We start from the raw sequence: 17,542 nt of genomic DNA on the forward strand, positions 1-17,542 counted from the left end.
GGCTCTGAGAGACTCTCTGCCACTCCCCCCTCTCCCTCCCCCCATGTAGACATACCCAGCATGGACAAGTGTCCTAAGGGTTAAGTCAAAATTAGAGTTCAGTATAGTTTAAAGCAAACACAATGCAGTGACTTGTCGATTTCCTAGAGTTCCTGGAATTCTCCTCACTACCCCCCAACAGCAACAGGCCAGGGGAAGCATGGAATTGCTCACACCCTTAAAAAAAAAAAAAAACAGCTCCAGAGATAAACAAAGGCTATTTTCCCAAACATATAGCTGTTCGTATTATAAGACTGATGCAAAAAAAAAAAAAAAAAAAAACCCAAAGCCATGTGGTCTAGGATAATACTGTGCAGGATATAAATATTTTGTTAAGCAAATACTACAAAAAACACTGGATCTATTTTAATACTACTGTAATTTTTACTGATAAAAACTACAGATAATAGAACTTGGCACACTTTAATCTGGCTCAGTTCTACATTTGGCCATTGCTACTGAAGAAAATTTGGAATACACCTCTTGGGCAGTAGAATAAATCTTGTAGCTTTCATTTCAAACCACTTCAGAAATTGATATGCGAGCTACAGACATGTATCATTCAAACACCAGTGAAATGCAGCATTTCTAACAATTTAGGAAGGAAGTAAACAGTATATCCAATTGAAACTGCATGGAAGATTTAAGTATATCAGTTACGTAGACCCAAGCTGAAATTTGGCCAGGATACCAGGCGTTAATGCCCCCACTCTTACACAGACCACCAGTGACCCTTTAATAACCATAAATTCTCACAATCTCAGTTTTATATCATTATCACAGACCATACCTCCAGCAACTTAGTTTCCTTTATACCAGGTTGAGACACTGTTGTAGAATTGTCAGATCACCACCTACTGAATCACAAACCCCACTTCTTTGTATCAAATCTTCTATTCAAGTTCTACTAGACCCAATCTTACTTCACTTGTAAGATCAAATGAGATGACATCCTGATGTGGTGTGAGTGTAGGTCACACTAATCCCTGTAATGGCCAGAATACCTTTTAAGTGTAGGACTCATTTCAGGCTGCAGTGAGTGTAAAATCTCAAAGTCAACATTTTTACTAGTAGCATTATTTAAATGTCTATAGAAGCCTACACATTTACGATTTCTAGCATCCAATAAAATAAACTTGCATATTACTGCATACTCTTTAGAACAGCTGGCATTACTGTATACTTTTCATCCATGGATACTAAAGTACTGAGCAAATTTTAAATCTGTCATATATAAATAATAAATAAATGTGCTTGGCACTTTAATATCTACGGATGGAAAGTCTATATCTGAATTAAGCATCACAACCCCCCCCCCTTAAATATTAGCCCCATTTTACAGATAGGGAAACTGAAGCACGGAAAAGATAAGTTTATTGGAAAGCTGGGAACAGAACATATTCCTGACTCCCAATGCCATATACTTCCCAAAAGTACGGGCAGTTTATTTAGCGTGTGCATAGTCGTCTAGCCAAGCGATGGCATCCTCAGTGGCATGACGCAGGTCCTTTAGGCCGCTGAACTTAGTCGGCAGGCATTCCTCGACAACGTGCGTCATCCGCGTTGCGCCGCAGCTGCACAAAGGGCTGTCACAAAGGCCCCAGCGATACTGGTTGGCTGCACAGAGACCTTGCCCAGTCTGGAACCTGTTCAACAGGGACCATTGGCGACGGGGCAGGTCAAACCCAAGCAGGCAGATTGTGGGGTCGGCAACGAGGGACTGGCTAGGGATTATAAACAGATCCATTCCTCTCGCCAGAGTGTTTCCACCCTAACATCCTGGCGTGATGGATGAGACCAGAATGGGCGACGTGACAGCAAACATGCAGCTGATGGTTTAAGAAGGTCATTGTGCAGCGGCAGGCTTGAGTTGGCACATATTTTCTCCGGTAACTTGCCAGCGGCAACCTCTCGTCTGATATAAGGAGGAGCAATATTGCTCAGAACTGGAAGCCAAGGGAGTGGAGTCGGATGCAGGGTACCGGAGATGATGTGCATGGTGGCATGTAACTGCGTATCCACCAGTTTGGTGTGTGACAATCGATTCCAAACTGGTGTGCAGTACTCCACCACCGAATACGAGGTGGCAAGGGCTAACATCCACAAAGTTGGAGCACGAGCACCCCATGACAAACCTGTCAGTTTGCTAAGAAGATTGTTCCGCGTCTTAACTTTAGCAGCTGTCTTCGTCAGGTGGGCATGGTAACTCAGTGTGCGGTCTAAGGTCACACCTAGATAGACCGGTTCTACTTCATGCTTCACCTGCTGACCATTCAGATAAACATTCAGTTCTTGGGTTACGCAGGCGTGATGAAGATGGAACAAACTGGAGACTGTTTTTATGACACTTGGCTGGAGGCGACAAGTCTTATAGTAGTCAGCTAACGTTATGTCCCAGTTTAAGGTGGCATTAAACTCGTGAAATGTCTGGGCCTGGGTACCGCAACAGATGTTGTCTGCGTAAATGAATTTTCGTGACTCAGTTGTTGGCATTGATGTAAAGGTTCAATAGGGTTGGAGAAAGCAGAGAGCCCTGGGGTAACCCATTGCTATGTCGTCTCCAAGCACTCGTCTTCTCCCCCATATGGACTCTGAACTGCCTATCGCGGAGGAACAGTTCAACGACACCTGTGACCCAAGGTATGGGCAGTGAGAGAACGTAACAAAGCCATGCTGGTGCTTACTGCCATTCCTTTCCATGAAGATAGCTTCTGAAGCTTGAGCCCTACAAATATTTATTTGAGTCAGGTATTCAATGGATAAAGCACTTGTTTGACTTCCCTGGGAGCAGAGCAAAATATCATCTTGGGCTCCTACATGACTGTTTGCTAGACTTGGCACCTGCACTGCTAAGAGAGAGGGGAAAAACTGGTTGAAATAAGGTGAACCGAACATGAACATATACATATGTATATTCATGTGTGCAGTGTTTGTGAAAGAAACCTGACAGACATTTCAGAGAATGAAATCCACAAAGCAGATACAGCAAAGACAGCAATGGAGCAATCTTCCCCCATGCTAAGCTGGCAATCTGCTTTGCTCCTGTCTCTCTCTAAAGGTATGTCTACATTTAAAACACTACAGCAGCACACGTGCACCACTTCAGAGTAGAGACTACCTATGTCGATAGGAGGGGCTCTCCCATCTGTGTAGTGTACCACCCAGAGAGGCAGTAGCTAGGTCGACAAAAGAATTCTTCCGGCAACCTAGCGCTGTCTACACCAGGGGTTAGGTCGGTATAGCAACGTCTCTCAGGCGTGTGGACTTTTCATACGCCGAGAGATGTAGCTATACTGATGCAAGTTCCTAGTGTAGACCAGCCCTAAGTCTATGTCTACACTGCAAGCACTGGGTCAAAGTACAGTGCTTTGGCTTGCAAAATAACTGAGAACCAACAGTTTCCATGCTACACCAGTCAGATATAAGGGGCAAGGAATCCTCCATCAGCTTCTCCCTCCCCAGCCTCACACAGCCTAAACCCGAAAATGTAACTCAAAGAAAGGCAGGTCCTTGCATGCTGCATGTTTTAGACAAGCTTCAGAAATGTAATCATGAATGGTGAGGCTGCCAAACCAGACTGGATTTTGAAGCAAGGGATGTGTCTCAGAACAGGTCTGCCTGGTTAAATATCGAAGAAAAACAAATCAAAACAAGCCACAACCAGGGGAAGTTAAACTACCCACAAAGACTCAATCTCTTAGTACGTCCGCAGCTCCAGTGGCTCCCCTTCTAAAAAGAAGTGAGATCACTCTGCCCTTGGAATCAATGAAGTCTTTATTCCAGCACTGATCAGGAGAGATAGAAGGAAGAGGAAGTGCCTATGTTGCTAGTGACATCTCTGCAGCTTCTCCTCTAGCACATGGCCTCCATCTGAAATAAACCATGCACAGGAATTCCCAAGCCTGGTGAACCTTGCCAATATGATGTGTGCGTGTCTGGTTATTTGGCTTGCAGCTTGAACACCTGCTATTTTTAATCACCAAGTCACCATGCTGAATATTCTGTTCCCACAGAGTACTGAATGACCAAGACAACACAGGAAGTCCACAAAATACCCATCTCAGAGTACTTCACTGACTGCAAACTGTTAATAGTGCTGGAGCAATGGAAAACTCACAGGAGAGCCTGGAATATATGGTTATGGGGTATATGAATAGGTATAATGACTAGAACAGGATGAATAACTGGACAATTGAACTTGATGTTACCTTAGGTTTCCCCACCACACACATACTGGAATAAAACATTAATTTGGATTAAATCCCAAGTGACCTGAAATAGATCAACTGTAGGGCTGATCTATATTCTGTCCAAGGCAACCAGGCTCTTACTAAGCTTGAATTGGAAGCAAGGCACATCAAGCACTTTTCACACAGGTAATACAACATTGCACATACTACTACTTGCATTCCTACAGCACTTCATATGTTTGAAGAACCATATACAATTTAATCTACAAAACACTTTTAGGAAGCAGCCATTACTCACATTTCACACATGGGAAAAAAATGGAGGCAGAGAGTTTAAATGATTTGCCCAAGGCCACAAAGCAAGTCAGTGGCTGGGCCAAGATTAGAACTTAGTTCCTGAGTTCTACCCTCATCCTTATTCCATTATTAAAGCACACTGTCTCCCAATAGCATAGATCATTAGCATTGCATTGTGAAAATATAAAAATCAGACCAGAATAAAAGCATCTGTACTGCCCATAATACTTTAGTATTTGCACAGTACACTTCATAATATGCAAATCTCTGAAGATCTAGCAATTCAATTCATTCAAGTTCCCCACTTTACTAGCAACATCCAATATTATTAAAAATGAATACATTTTTAAAATCCTACCTTTCATTATTTATGCTGGGGTGGCCAAACTTACTGACCCTCTGAGCCGCATACGACAACCTTCAGAAGTTTGAGAGCTGGGGCACGCCTGCCAGGGCTTGTGGCTTCAGCCCCGCGGGAGGCGCTTGCTGAGGCTCGGAGTTTCAGTCCTGCAGGGTGGAGGGTCTCAAGGTTTCAGCCCTACAGGATGTGCCAGCCAGGGTTCGAGGCTTCAGCCCCTCTCCTGCTGAAGCCCCGAGCCCCGACAGGTGCCTCCCACGGGGCAGAAGCCCGGAGCTCCCTCCACCAGTCTGGTAGGCGGAAAATGGGGAGGTGTGGGGGGCAGCGTTCCCTCTAATTTTTCCTACGCAGATGCGGAATGAATTTTGTTATGTGAAACAGTATGGAGGTGGTGTGTATCACACTACTCCATATTGGTGCACATACAAAATTCATGTGGTGGGGGTGGGGCCGAGGGGTTTGGAGTGCGGGAAGGGGCTCAGGGCTGGGGCAGAGGGTTCAGGTGTGGGCTCTGGGGTGGGGCTGGGAATGAGAGGCTGAGGGTGCTGGCTAAGATGGGGAGAGAGAGAGGGGACTCCCCACAGCAGCACCTGGGCTGGGGGGGGGGGAGGGGGGAAAGAGGCACTTCTCCCCACCATGGCAGCTCTGGGGCTGAGGCCACCGGATAGGTGCCATTTCCCCGTCCGCAGCAGGTCCGGGAGAGAGGTGCCTCTGCCCCGTCCGTGGCAGGTTCGGGCCTGGGGAGGGGCGCCTCTCTCCACTGCAGCAGGTCCAGGGCTAGGGGAGAGGCATCTCTCCCCGCCGCAGCCCTGAGCGCCTGCGTGGCACTTAATAGGCTGCTGTGTGGGCACGCAGCTTAGAGGGAACTTGAGGGGGGGCTCCAGGAGCTGTACTTTGACTGTAAAAGAGCCACATGCAGCTCATGAGTCGCTGTTTGGCCACCCCTGACTTATGCCATTAACTCACTCAATTTGGACAACGAGAATAGACTAGTCAGTTTTCCTTCCTGCTGACAGTCATCTTACAGTTACATTTTTGGGTCCTCAGGCAATAACACAGCACATCCTTGTCTACACAGAAACTTGCAACACCATATGGACACTCATATTCTGGTATAAAAAGAGTGGCTTTTTTTGGTTTAGCTTAAGTCGATTGGGACCAGGTTTAAGTTAAACTTAAATAAGCCGCTCTTCTATCAAAATAAGTGTCCATACAGGGTTTTTCACTGGTTTAACAAATACTGGTTTAAATTCACAGCTTAGGTTATACCCATGTCGACAAGACCTAATTCTCAAACTGTGGTCCACAGAGAACTTACAAAGGCTGCTCTGCAGAGCTGAAACAGTGGTGAGACTCTTCTAAACCCACAGGCTAGGATATCTGCTGCTCGCTATAGCCCAATCGCCTAGGGTCTCCAGAGTCTTTTCAACCAAGTGAACTGAAAAATTCATGCCACTCTTCATCCAGTAGTGCTTCAAATTCTTCATGTCAGGTGATTTGGGGTGTAACGTTTCAACTGTGACAAAGTTTGTAACCAAGAATAACGGCTACAAGGGGGAAGACTTGCAATTGGAAGGTCAAGTGTCCATGATAAAGTCTGTTTTTAAGAAAGTGGACAACATAATAAGAGAGTTTGAAAAATTGCAAGACAATACTTAGAAAAAAAAACAAAAAAACAAAACAAAACAGTATTTTCCCTAAATTTCATGACCATTTACACTGATTAGATTTTGTATACACTTTTTCTTTTTTTTAAACTTCAGAAACTGAAGTAAACGAGTACAAGACAGGATGCCAGAGCCTACTGTTACTCCTACACTGATTCACTGTTGACCCTGAAGTACTAACAGAACTGCCCCCATTTTCAGAAATGCTGATAAAATTCCAAGTTTCAAAAAAACAGAGTTAAGTTACTACTGGGTTATCAGTAACAAAGCCGGATTAAAATAAAAGATTTAAACCATTTTAAATTGCGCCTCGAAGTGATGCTAAGTAGGTGCTTGGGAAGTAACTCCACACCAAACCTCATCTCTAAGGCTTGTCTACACTACAAAGACAATCCAGTCTGAAGATCTGGTTACATGATCCTGAAAATGTGTTCATGATGAATGAGGGTAATCTATGGCATAACTAGGTCTTCTGATTCAGTGGTATTTTGCAGTACACTCAAGGAATTCAAGGGTTACAATAAGGTGTGTGATATTAAAAGAGGATGTCTGTAATGGAGCACCAGAGCTTGAAAGCCCTGCATCAAAGGTAGTCCTATAACTCCTGAGATTTATTGTGACAGTTAGGTGTATTTCACAGACTGAATTTAGACTAACAGCACATGGTCTCATCCACAGAGAAGTTATTCAGTGCCCTGAATCAACAGAAAAGCCTGACTGCCTGACTCTGAGTGCCATGTTCTTATGATCAGGCTGTTTTATCAGCTTCCTATTGACCGAGACCTATCTGGGTTTCTTTTCCATCTTGGCACCAGCAAGGCAGAGCACAGCAGTGATTTTTAAAGGAATTCTGAACTCAAACAGGAGGAAATAGCACCAGGGTCTGTCTCTCAGACTCTCACAGAGTCTGCTGCCAGCCAATACATTTTTCCTTGAAGCCATACAACTTCAAAAACAGGATTCAACCACATTTACAGATGGTAACTCCTGGAGACAAAGTACCCCTGACTAAGCAAAGAGTGGACTCATTTCCTCCTAGAAGCAAGAAGGAGGTCTCACACTGCAGAGCTGCTGAGGTTGGCAGATTTGATTTTGTTTAAATAAAGCTCATTCCCTCTCTAGGTGGTGCACTTCTCTGAGAGAAAATAAATAGGCTGGAAAAAAACCAGAGGCCGGCAGTGGAGAACCTGCAGAGAAGCAAGCTAAAATGTAAACAGAGAGAGATGGGGTCAGGAAGGCAGGGTGGGGACTGTTTGTTTTGAGCAGTGCCGGTGTGTTTGTTCTTGCAGGTACAGTACCACAAGCCAACACAAAGTGTGGGAAGGATGGAGGGGGAGGAGCAGGGGCCACTTTCCAAAAAGGAAACAAACCCGACCTAGGATCTACAAACTACAACAATTTTCCATCGACCAATCAGGAAAGGGCAAGCCAAACGCACACCAAATTTGGAAAGTTAATACTGGAAAGGGAGGAGAGAGGGAGGGGAGCTGAGCTAATGAAAACCTCCTCCCAACACACGGAGGGAATAAACAGGGGAGGGCTCAAGCTCTGAGCTCTCTCCAGGCCTCAAAAACATATTCTTCGAAAGGGGACAAAAGCAGTTGCTGCAGCTAATAACCCAACACAGGGAGACAGAGGCCTGGGAGAAGGCCGCACTGAGATTCGCATTCTGGAGATCCAGTTTATCTGCTCAGCGAAGAACATTCACTCTCTCAAGGAAAAAAAAACAACGCAGATCTCATTCACTTCCTGAAACACGAAAGACAGGATATGAGGGTGGAGAGAAGGAGGGGGTGAGGAGCAGAACAGGGATGTTTACAAACATGTCAGCTCCTCCCCATCAAGAGGAACACAAAACGAAAGGCATTTGGGCAAGCAAAACCTCAGAAGTCTTTTGAGGTTTTTGAAGACTCTGCTGTATTTGCTTCTGCTAAGGCAAACGGATGCAAACATCAATCATCTTTGGTGAATCATCTCTGCTGGGGCAGAGCAAAATTCAGCACTACTATTTCCACTCTCTCCCTATGCCAAAAAAAAAAAAAAAAAAAAACCACCTAGTGGAGTCATGTATCAGTTGCAGACATATACCAGAGTCAAACGTGCACCCTCTGTGAGGAACGTAAGCCACACTGTGCTGCCTGACACAAAATGACAATGGAAACGGACCACAAAACTACCCACCTCCAACTCCCTGCTGCAACTAGCTTCATTTAAAAGAAGCTGAATATAAACGAAAAATGCAGCCAGGACTCAAACCACACCCACCACCAGCCCCCTCCTTCTTGAGTATTTATACTACACAGCAGTGCAACTTAGCAAAGAGGAAAAAGCTTACCCAAACAAGCAATGTGCTTCCAATCCCAGGCAAAGCCAAACACTGCCTTCATGACGTCCAAGTCATTCAAGTTTTAATACTAACTGCATTAGCACTAACAAGTAGGAGATCCATTGTGCATTACCACATTTTACAAATTGGTGAATAAGAAAAAACAAACCAAGGCAATTACATCAAACATACTTTGGTTGTTTTGACAACTAGAATATCTCCTATTGTAACAGTAAATGTATTGTATTATACTCTGTGCAAGTAAAGAAGGTTAGCATTAGGAGATCTCACTTTGGCTCTTCACTATCAACTCTTGGCTGAGAAGCAAGAAAATAATTATTTGATTTTCTGATTAGCAAAGCTTCTGAAGCTTTATTAATTATCTACATAATAGAAAATACACATTTATTTAGTCTCAAATCTCTGAAGTCTATCAGTGGACCAAGTGTCTGACCAATATCGTTCCCTATCCTTACTGATTGCTACCTTTTCCCTAGCTTCAGGGAACACGTTGGCTCCAATTTAAAAAAAAATAAAAAATAAATTAACAAAATATAACTTATGGAAATGAAAATAAAATTTATAACAAATAATGCAACATAGCAGGCAAACACATTTATGCACATCTAGGGAACACTTAATGGAACAGATCATCCCTAGACCATCAAAGAGGTTTCACTCTATGCCCTTTTCTCATTCTTTAATTTTAGTTCTACGCATTTATTATATGAATGATTTGAGATCTTAAATCTCTATCCCTCACCCCCAGGACTTTTCAATTCATCTTTAAATAGCTTCCATGATCTGGAATATCACACAGTCAAGTTATTTTTAATGGGGCATTTCACGTATTAAGTGTACTGGGTAACCAATGCTAGGTTGGTGCTTGGAGAATGTGGATGGAATCTCCAGCGACAACAAGGAGGGAAGACCAGAACCTTCTCTGCACTCTGTATCCCAGGTACCTTACCTGATAGTGCCAGTGGGGGAGGGCAGGGGGCTGACCAAGCTCCGGAGATCCGGCTCCGGAATGTGTATCTTCAGAGGTGATATCTGAGGATAAAGCGGCCGAAGGGGAGGTGATGAAGCTTCCTCCTTCACTTCGTCTTTATGGTATAAAGATGTGAATTGGATCTTTATGACTGTGCTAGGGAATCGGAAAGTACACCTGCAAAAGGGAAAGAGAGAGAAAGGATCAGTGTACTGCGCATAAACCAACTGGATGGAACTTGCAAGTCCATGCAGAGAGGTACTCATTAATCTGTGTAGCACTAATGAATTAATACGGTAAGAGTTTATACCTCTCTACAGCACTTTTCCTTCCAGAATCCTAAACCACACTTTAACATTCATGAAGCCTACAGCGCCCCTGTGAGGATAAGAATTATTATGCCCATTTTATACATACATTAACTGAGTTTTGAAAAGTTAAGTGACTTTGCCTTAGGCCAAGCAGTGAATCAATAAGAACATAAGAACGGCCGTACCGGGTCAGACCAAAGGTCCACCTAGCCCAGTATCCGGTCTTCTGACAGTGGCCAATGCCAGGTGCCCCAGCAAGAATGAACAGACAGGTTATCATCAAGTGATCCATCTCCTGTCACCCATGCCCGCTTCTGGCAAACAGAGGCTAGGGACACCATCCCTACCCATCCCTGGCTAACAGCCATTGATAGACCTATCCTCCATGATATTATCTAGTTCTTCTTTGAACCCTGTTATGGTCTTGGCCTTCACAACATCCTCTGGCAAAGAGTTCCACGGGTTGAATGTACATTGTGTGAAGAAATGTTTCCCCTTTTTTTTTTTTAAACCTGCTGCCTACTAATTTCATTTGGTGGCCCCTAGTTCTTGTGTTACAGGAAGTAGTACATAACACTTCCTTATTTACTTTGTTGGGTGTAGTTTCTTACAATAACAATTTTTATCAGGTTAACGTTTTACATCCCTATTGGTAACCGGTAAGCATGAGTCTTACTGGTTAACCTGCCTTAACCGTTAACCCCCGGCCTCGGCCAGCCCTGCGCTGCCCAGCCCCATGCCGCCCGGCCCCGCCCGGATTGGCCCCAGCCATGCCGGCAGGATTGGCCCAGCCACTTAATCAGTTAACTGTTTAAACAAATTTTTTTTAATCATTTAAACTGTTAACTTTTTTAATGGTATTTACATCCCTAGTTACCAAAAATACCTAATCACGATCAATACGAAGTAGAATAGCCATAAGGACCAAAGACTGAGCAATATGCACTTAAAGCCTTCACAGTGTAACCTGGACAACTGTTATATGCAATGTGAAAATTAGTCAGTAACATCTCTCTGTTCATACCACAGCACATTAAGCAAAATTTACGCAATAAACTGCACGAGGCTGTGTTAATGGGTTATCACTGATCAAACTGGTTTCTGATCAACAACAGAAGAGCTTATTTAGTAACAGACACTAAGCCATACAGTCATAGACTCATAGACTCATAGACTTTAAGGTCAGAAGGGACCAATATGGTCATCTAGTCTGACCTCCCGCATGATGCAGGCCACAAAAGCTGACTCACCCACAACAGAATCTTCCAGCCTGCGACCCCTGCCCTATGCTGCGGAGGAAGGCGAAAAACCTCCAGGGCCTCTGCCAATCTACCCTGGAGGAAAATTCCTTCCCGACCCCAAATATGGCGATCAGCAGAACCCCGAGCATACAGGCAAGATTCTACAGCCGGACTCTCATTTTACCCGCGATGGCCCGTTAATGCCTATTTGACTAAAATCACATTATCCCATCAAACCATTCCCTCCATAAACTTATCAAGCCTAATCTTGAAGCCAGAGAGGTCCTTTGCCCCCACCGTTTCCCTCGGAAGGCTGTTCCAAAATTTTACCCCTCTGACGGTCAGAAACCTTCGTCTAATTTCAAGCCTAAACTTCCCCACGGCCAGTTTATATCCATTCGTTCTCGTATCCACATTACTACTAAGCTGAAATAATTCCTCTCCCTCCTTGGTATTAATCCCTTTGATATATTTAAAGAGAGCAATCATATCCCCCCTCAGCCTTCTTTTGGTTAGGCTAAACAAACCGAGCTCCTCGAGTCTCCTTTCATAGGAAAGGTTTTCCATTCCTCGGATCATCCTAGTGGCCCTTCTCTGTACCCGTTCCAGTTTGAGTTCATCCTTTTTAAACATAGGAGACCAGAACTGCACACAGTACTCCAAATGAGGTCTCACCAGCGCCTTGTATAACGGAAGCAGCACCTCCCTGTCCCTACTAGAAATACCTCGCCTAACGCATCCCAAGATCGCATTAGCTTTTTTCACAGCCACGTCACATTGCCGACTCATAGTCATCTTGCGATCAACCAGGACTCCGAGGTCCTTCTCCTCCTCCGTCACTTCCAACCTATGCGTCCAAAGGGAAGTGACTAACGCAGCCAGAACAGCACCCAGTAAGCCACCAAGACCGTGGTAGTGGTCTTTCATTTTATCTAGTACAAATTTGTCACAAACCTCAGTACAGCCCTAGAGAAGCATTGGGAAATTCAGTGGGAAGTAAACTTTCTGGCATTTTCCATGTTTAAAATGGAACTTTTTAATTTAGTGTTTTCAAGATATATCAGGCTGTAAAAGTTAGCGTGCTGCACATTCCACCTTACCGCACTTCTAATTAGGCAATAATGTATAATCAATACGAGCAGTCCACGGATCACTGCATGACTATTTTTGCTTGTACCAGCGTCAGGGAGGCAGGAGAGAAACACAGGGTAGCGGGCTTCAGAGTGGGAAAAGTCAGCAGAATATAATTATGCGGAGGTCTTGTCTACAGTGAGAAAAAGAGGGAACCTCCCATCATTTCTCTAGCACCAGTTTGCTGCAGCTTCACATGTGCTAGCAAAGCCAGAACACTAGAGTAGATTGGGCACCAGCATTGTAACTTTGGTGTTATTAAACCCTGCAGAATTAGAGGATATGGTGGCAAGAACACCCGTGAGTGATTTACACTAGTGTTTCTAGTGCTGATGGCAGGAGAACAATTTCTACTAGACCCAAAATGGAAGATTTATCTCAGTTTTTCACTGAAGACACGGCTCACTTCTCCCCAGGGTGTTTTTAAGGAATCAGCAATGAGTAGTGCAGAGCTAGCTTTCAGGGACATGAAGCTCCTGCTCCTCCCCATTTCATCTCCCAAGTGAGTTTGCTCAGTATTCAGGAGCTTGGAAGCACAATGGCTCTGCTGAATATGGCAGGAGCTTGTGTTGTATCGAATTCACTTCAGAGGCCCTGCCACCTGCACTCAGCAATGCATTAAATAGAAAATCAGCACCTGCAATAAAACCCAGCCATGTTTATTTAACCTTTCAAGGCAGGCTCCCCTGCAGTTTTGCTGAGAGAGAGCAATTTGACACAACAGACTATTAGTCCCAGACAACCTTGCAGGGATGTAACGGACAAAGCCCAGCATGACCAACCCACAACAGGCTTTTGAGAGAACACTCAGGGTTAAGCTTTTGCAGGCACCATGGGTTTCCTCACAGAAAAAAAAATATCAAGCTGCAATGAGCATCACAGACTAAGGTTTTAAACTAGTAAATGCAATGTTTAGACATTTTTAAAACTCCTTAATGAGGACAGACCGCCCTTTATTTCAGTGTTATGGAATTCTCTATTATAATGCCAGATGCCCAGTCGGTCCCCTCATTTGTGTCAAGACTGAAGAAATACATGGTTACCAAAGCTTTTAGTGGTTCCAAGCTGTTGCTGATCTTAATAGGTTTAACTGCACAAGGCCCGATGGCATCATTGTGCAGGACAGGTATATATGAACAGCAGCGGTATATGCAGCCTTCTACTTCAGCCTCATCTCAACGGGCATCTGTGTGCCAGCACGACTTAATCCATTCCACTGTCTCACCTCATTTCTGCAGGAATGGTCCTTAGAATAAGGAACTTCACTCACCCCACACAGCTTCTCCACTATTCAACACTGCTACTCTATCAGTAGTGTGTGTATTTTAGTCACTCTTAGCTCCTTGAGCGGGACCCCATGCCCTTCTTGTTTCCTTTTTACCATACTCCTTTGGTTTGCCTTATATTTTTTAGGCTTTCTAGAGAACTCTGCTTCGATTGCTGTTGTATTTTAATGCTGCAGCTCCCCGTCACAAATAAATATGAGTTACAGAGAATGAACTATCCCACTATAAAGGTATGTTTAGATGAAGACCATTTAACATTGCTTTGGCTCTCTAGCCCTACCTGCAGCAATCTGATTCAGTCACATGTCTTAGCCACACCCTCAAATTGGAAGGGAGGGATAGAAACAGGAGCACTGTACCTATAGCATGAGCTAAAGATCAATCCATTTGCTGCTGTGTGATGATTTCATGTTAAGAACTGCAGGCTTCCCTCTCCACTGGAGCAGGACCCTGAGAACCAGAACCAGTTTCAGCATAGTCTCCCTAGCTAGCACGGAGATGGCTATTTTGCTGGAGAGCAACCCTATCAGAAACGTATGGGGTCTCCTTAAGTTTTCGCCAGCAAAAGCTCTGCGTTTCCAATTATGCTGCGACTGAATGCAGCTTTTTCCCCCCAACGTTCTCTTAGTTACTTTTCTTCCCCGCCCCGACACCAAAAAAGTCCACCCTAAATCTACATTGAAGTTTAGGATACGAGGTGCATTTATTTGAGAAGAAGGCAGAGAATGAGAGGGGGGCGTATACACCAATGTGGGATTTGCAGATGCCTGGGTTTATGCTTTTGCAAAGGAAGAGATAACAGGGCAGAACACTCATCACTAAATCAGGACTGCATGTTTATTTCTAAAAAAAAAAAAAAAAAAAATCTGTTAAAAGCTTCAAATAAGTTACAGTATTTGATTCATACTGCACATCTCTTCAAGGACTCCTACCAGCCAATATTCTCTAATGTTTCCATCAAAAGGGAGACCACTTTGTGAAAGCACAGATTAGACACAACGTAACAGTGGCCTCCTTCAGATGCCTTTGGAATTCCCAGTTGATATGATTGCAGACCACATTAGTGCTCTACAAAGCACTAAGTTTTACTCGACACTTGCTACTGGCAGTAGTTATGTCCAGTAATAACTGGCCATATACACCTCTACCCCGATATAACGTGACCCGATATAACACGAATTCGGATATAACACGGTAAAGCAGGGGCTGCGCACTCCGGTGGATCGCGGTTTCACCTATACAGGTCTGTCTCATCTTACGCGGGAGTTCCGTTCCGCGGTTAGCGCGTAAAGCGAAAACCGCGTATAGCCAAAACTCCATTGAGTTCAATGGCGGGCGAAATCGTCCGCACTACAGGTATAGTATTAAAACCGTTGTTTTTCTCTTTTTTTTTTTGTTTTTGCCGACCGCGTAAAGTTGAAATTGCGCATGTTAAATGCGCGTAAGATGCGACAGACCTGTAATGCGGTAAGATTTTTTGGCTCCCGAGGACAGCGTTATATCGGGGTAGAGGTGTAACTATCTGCCAGTTAGTGGCAGACTGTTACAACACACATCATAATTTACACCTTTATTTCCTGTAGGAGAGGGGTTTGTACACCTTGCAATGACCGACAGTTGGTTTTTGTGGGTTTTTAGTTTTGTTTTTTTAAACAGCTAGGTCTCTCCATCTAACTGCACCTCTAGAAAACTCATAAAAGCAAGTTGAAGAAAACTGACTGTTCACTGCCTGCTTAAATTCCAGAGTGGTTGCTATGCCCCTGCTGCACAAGGCAACAGATAGGCTACAATGGTTGCATCATGGAGATGGCTCCTGCCCTTGATTGCAGAGGTGTGGGTGCTGCTGGTCTCACCACATAGAAAGGACAAGACTTTTCAAAAACTTCCTAGCCATCCTCCTCACCCTGGACAACACAGCATACATCAAGGCAACATTCATGTGGTGAACCAACGATAGTGACCACAAGCATTTCATCTATGTAAGATCTGCAAATAAAATGCTAGGAAACACTAGACTTTACATAAAACATCCCCCCTCCCCCCCAAAAAATAAGCAGACTGTAGGGGAAATTGTTTGAAAGTAAAGAAACCACAATGAAAGGTCTTTACCACTACATGATCCTATACTGAACTGAGAGACATTAGACAAAACACTTACACAGGCTAGAAAGAGAATACTACAGCCTTGGTTTCTTTCTTAAAGCACACTATGTGGCATTCAAGCCCCAACAGCTCCTGCTAAGCTCGGATGCATAATGGAAAAGGGAAGATACATTAGAGGTTAAAAGGGCCAGGAAATAACGTTTGAAAGTAAAGATTAATAGAACCATTAATAATTCAAGTTAAACCATCACAGAAAAGCAAGATGACAAAATGAAGAAGACATACTGACTGTGAAGGACTCTAGATAAAAAAAAACAGAACAGTGTTACAGTTTGTCAGATAGTAGGCACTGTAGGAAAAATACAAAACGGGGAAAAAAAATAAACTGTAGGTAGGTCTAGTATACAATACTCATCACCAGCAAGTCAGTGCCACCTGTGCTTATCCTCCTTATCTTGTCATAGCACGTGATCCCACTGTACTCAGAAGGTTCAGAAACAAAAGAGTTTGCACACTAGCAGCATCTGCATTTCAGAGTGGTGCAATGATGGGGTTGAGGTCGAATTGTATTTTATGCAATGCTTCATTATAAATATACTTTGGGGAATGGGATCACAAAAAAAGTAATAATGTTATTTCTAGGGTTCACTTAAAATAGCAGGAAAGGGAGTGAAGATCATGCCTGCTTTTTTAAATGGGGAGAATTTTAGTGCTTGCAAACAGTGCTGTGCTTATAGCCCTGAAGACCAAAATCTTCCCTTTATTCAAGTAACATGAGCAATACAGGCAGCAGCCATTCAATCTTCCTCTAACTACCCCACCAATGAGATTTAGCCATGAGTTGAAGGACCACCTTTTAGGATGAAGGGGTAAACAGTCTTTAGAACTGATCAATTCCTCAGTTTATATTGGCACTGCCAGTGTGCCAATCACAGCAACAACTGGGATGGGAACAGAGCCACTGTCATAACTAGTTGCAAGGGTTTCATTACAAGCTTTCTTAGAGTCAGTCATTCAAAAAACAACCTTAACTCTGCCTCCATAACTGTGCCTACCCTCAGTCCAAGGACCACAATCGTTTTACCCCATCAATCTACATAATCAGATTCCAAGAATGTGTCTGTATGTTAATCTATAGCCTAAAATATCTGTTGAGTCAGTGTGAAGTGATAGAAGCAACTCTTCATTCAAGAGCTCTTTGTTCAGAATATCACCAGGCTGAATCATCACTGGGTTTTGCTGTCTCTTACCATCCAGTTTTTAAATTTTGGGACTTTGACTTTACAAGTTGCACCCATAGAACAACATGAGCTTTCAGCTACTAGTTAGAACATAAACTCCCGGCATAAGGACGCTGTTTTATTTCTATATCCAAGGGCTCGTCTTTACTACTGGGAGATCCACACTGCTGCAGTCGATGCAGCAGGGGTTGATTTAGCGGGTCTAGTGAAGACCCACTAAATCGACAGCAGAGTGCTCTCCAGTTGACCTCAGTACTCCACCTACCCGAGAAGAGTAAGGTAAGTCGACTGGAGGGCGTCTTCCGTCAACGCAGCACAGTGAAGACACCAGAGTAAGTCGACCTTACCTAAGTAGCTGGAG

The 17,542-nt window shown here is 43.9% G+C and overlaps 1 protein-coding gene across 2 annotated transcripts in view; it reads right to left on the minus strand.

The window, feature by feature from the left end:
* FOXK1 (forkhead box K1) overlaps positions 1-17,542 on the minus strand; it is a 67,289-nt gene that overhangs the window by 17,105 nt on the left and 32,642 nt on the right. For both annotated transcript variants that reach the window (XM_065411849.1, XM_065411848.1), the window contains exon 2: positions 9,848-10,045. In XM_065411849.1, coding sequence (XP_065267921.1) covers positions 9,848-10,045 — 198 coding nt within the window. The remainder of the gene's footprint in view (positions 1-9,847; positions 10,046-17,542) is intronic.

This window comes from Emys orbicularis, chromosome 10 (genome assembly GCF_028017835.1).
Source record: "Emys orbicularis isolate rEmyOrb1 chromosome 10, rEmyOrb1.hap1, whole genome shotgun sequence".
Classification (NCBI taxonomy): Eukaryota; Metazoa; Chordata; order Testudines; family Emydidae; genus Emys; species Emys orbicularis.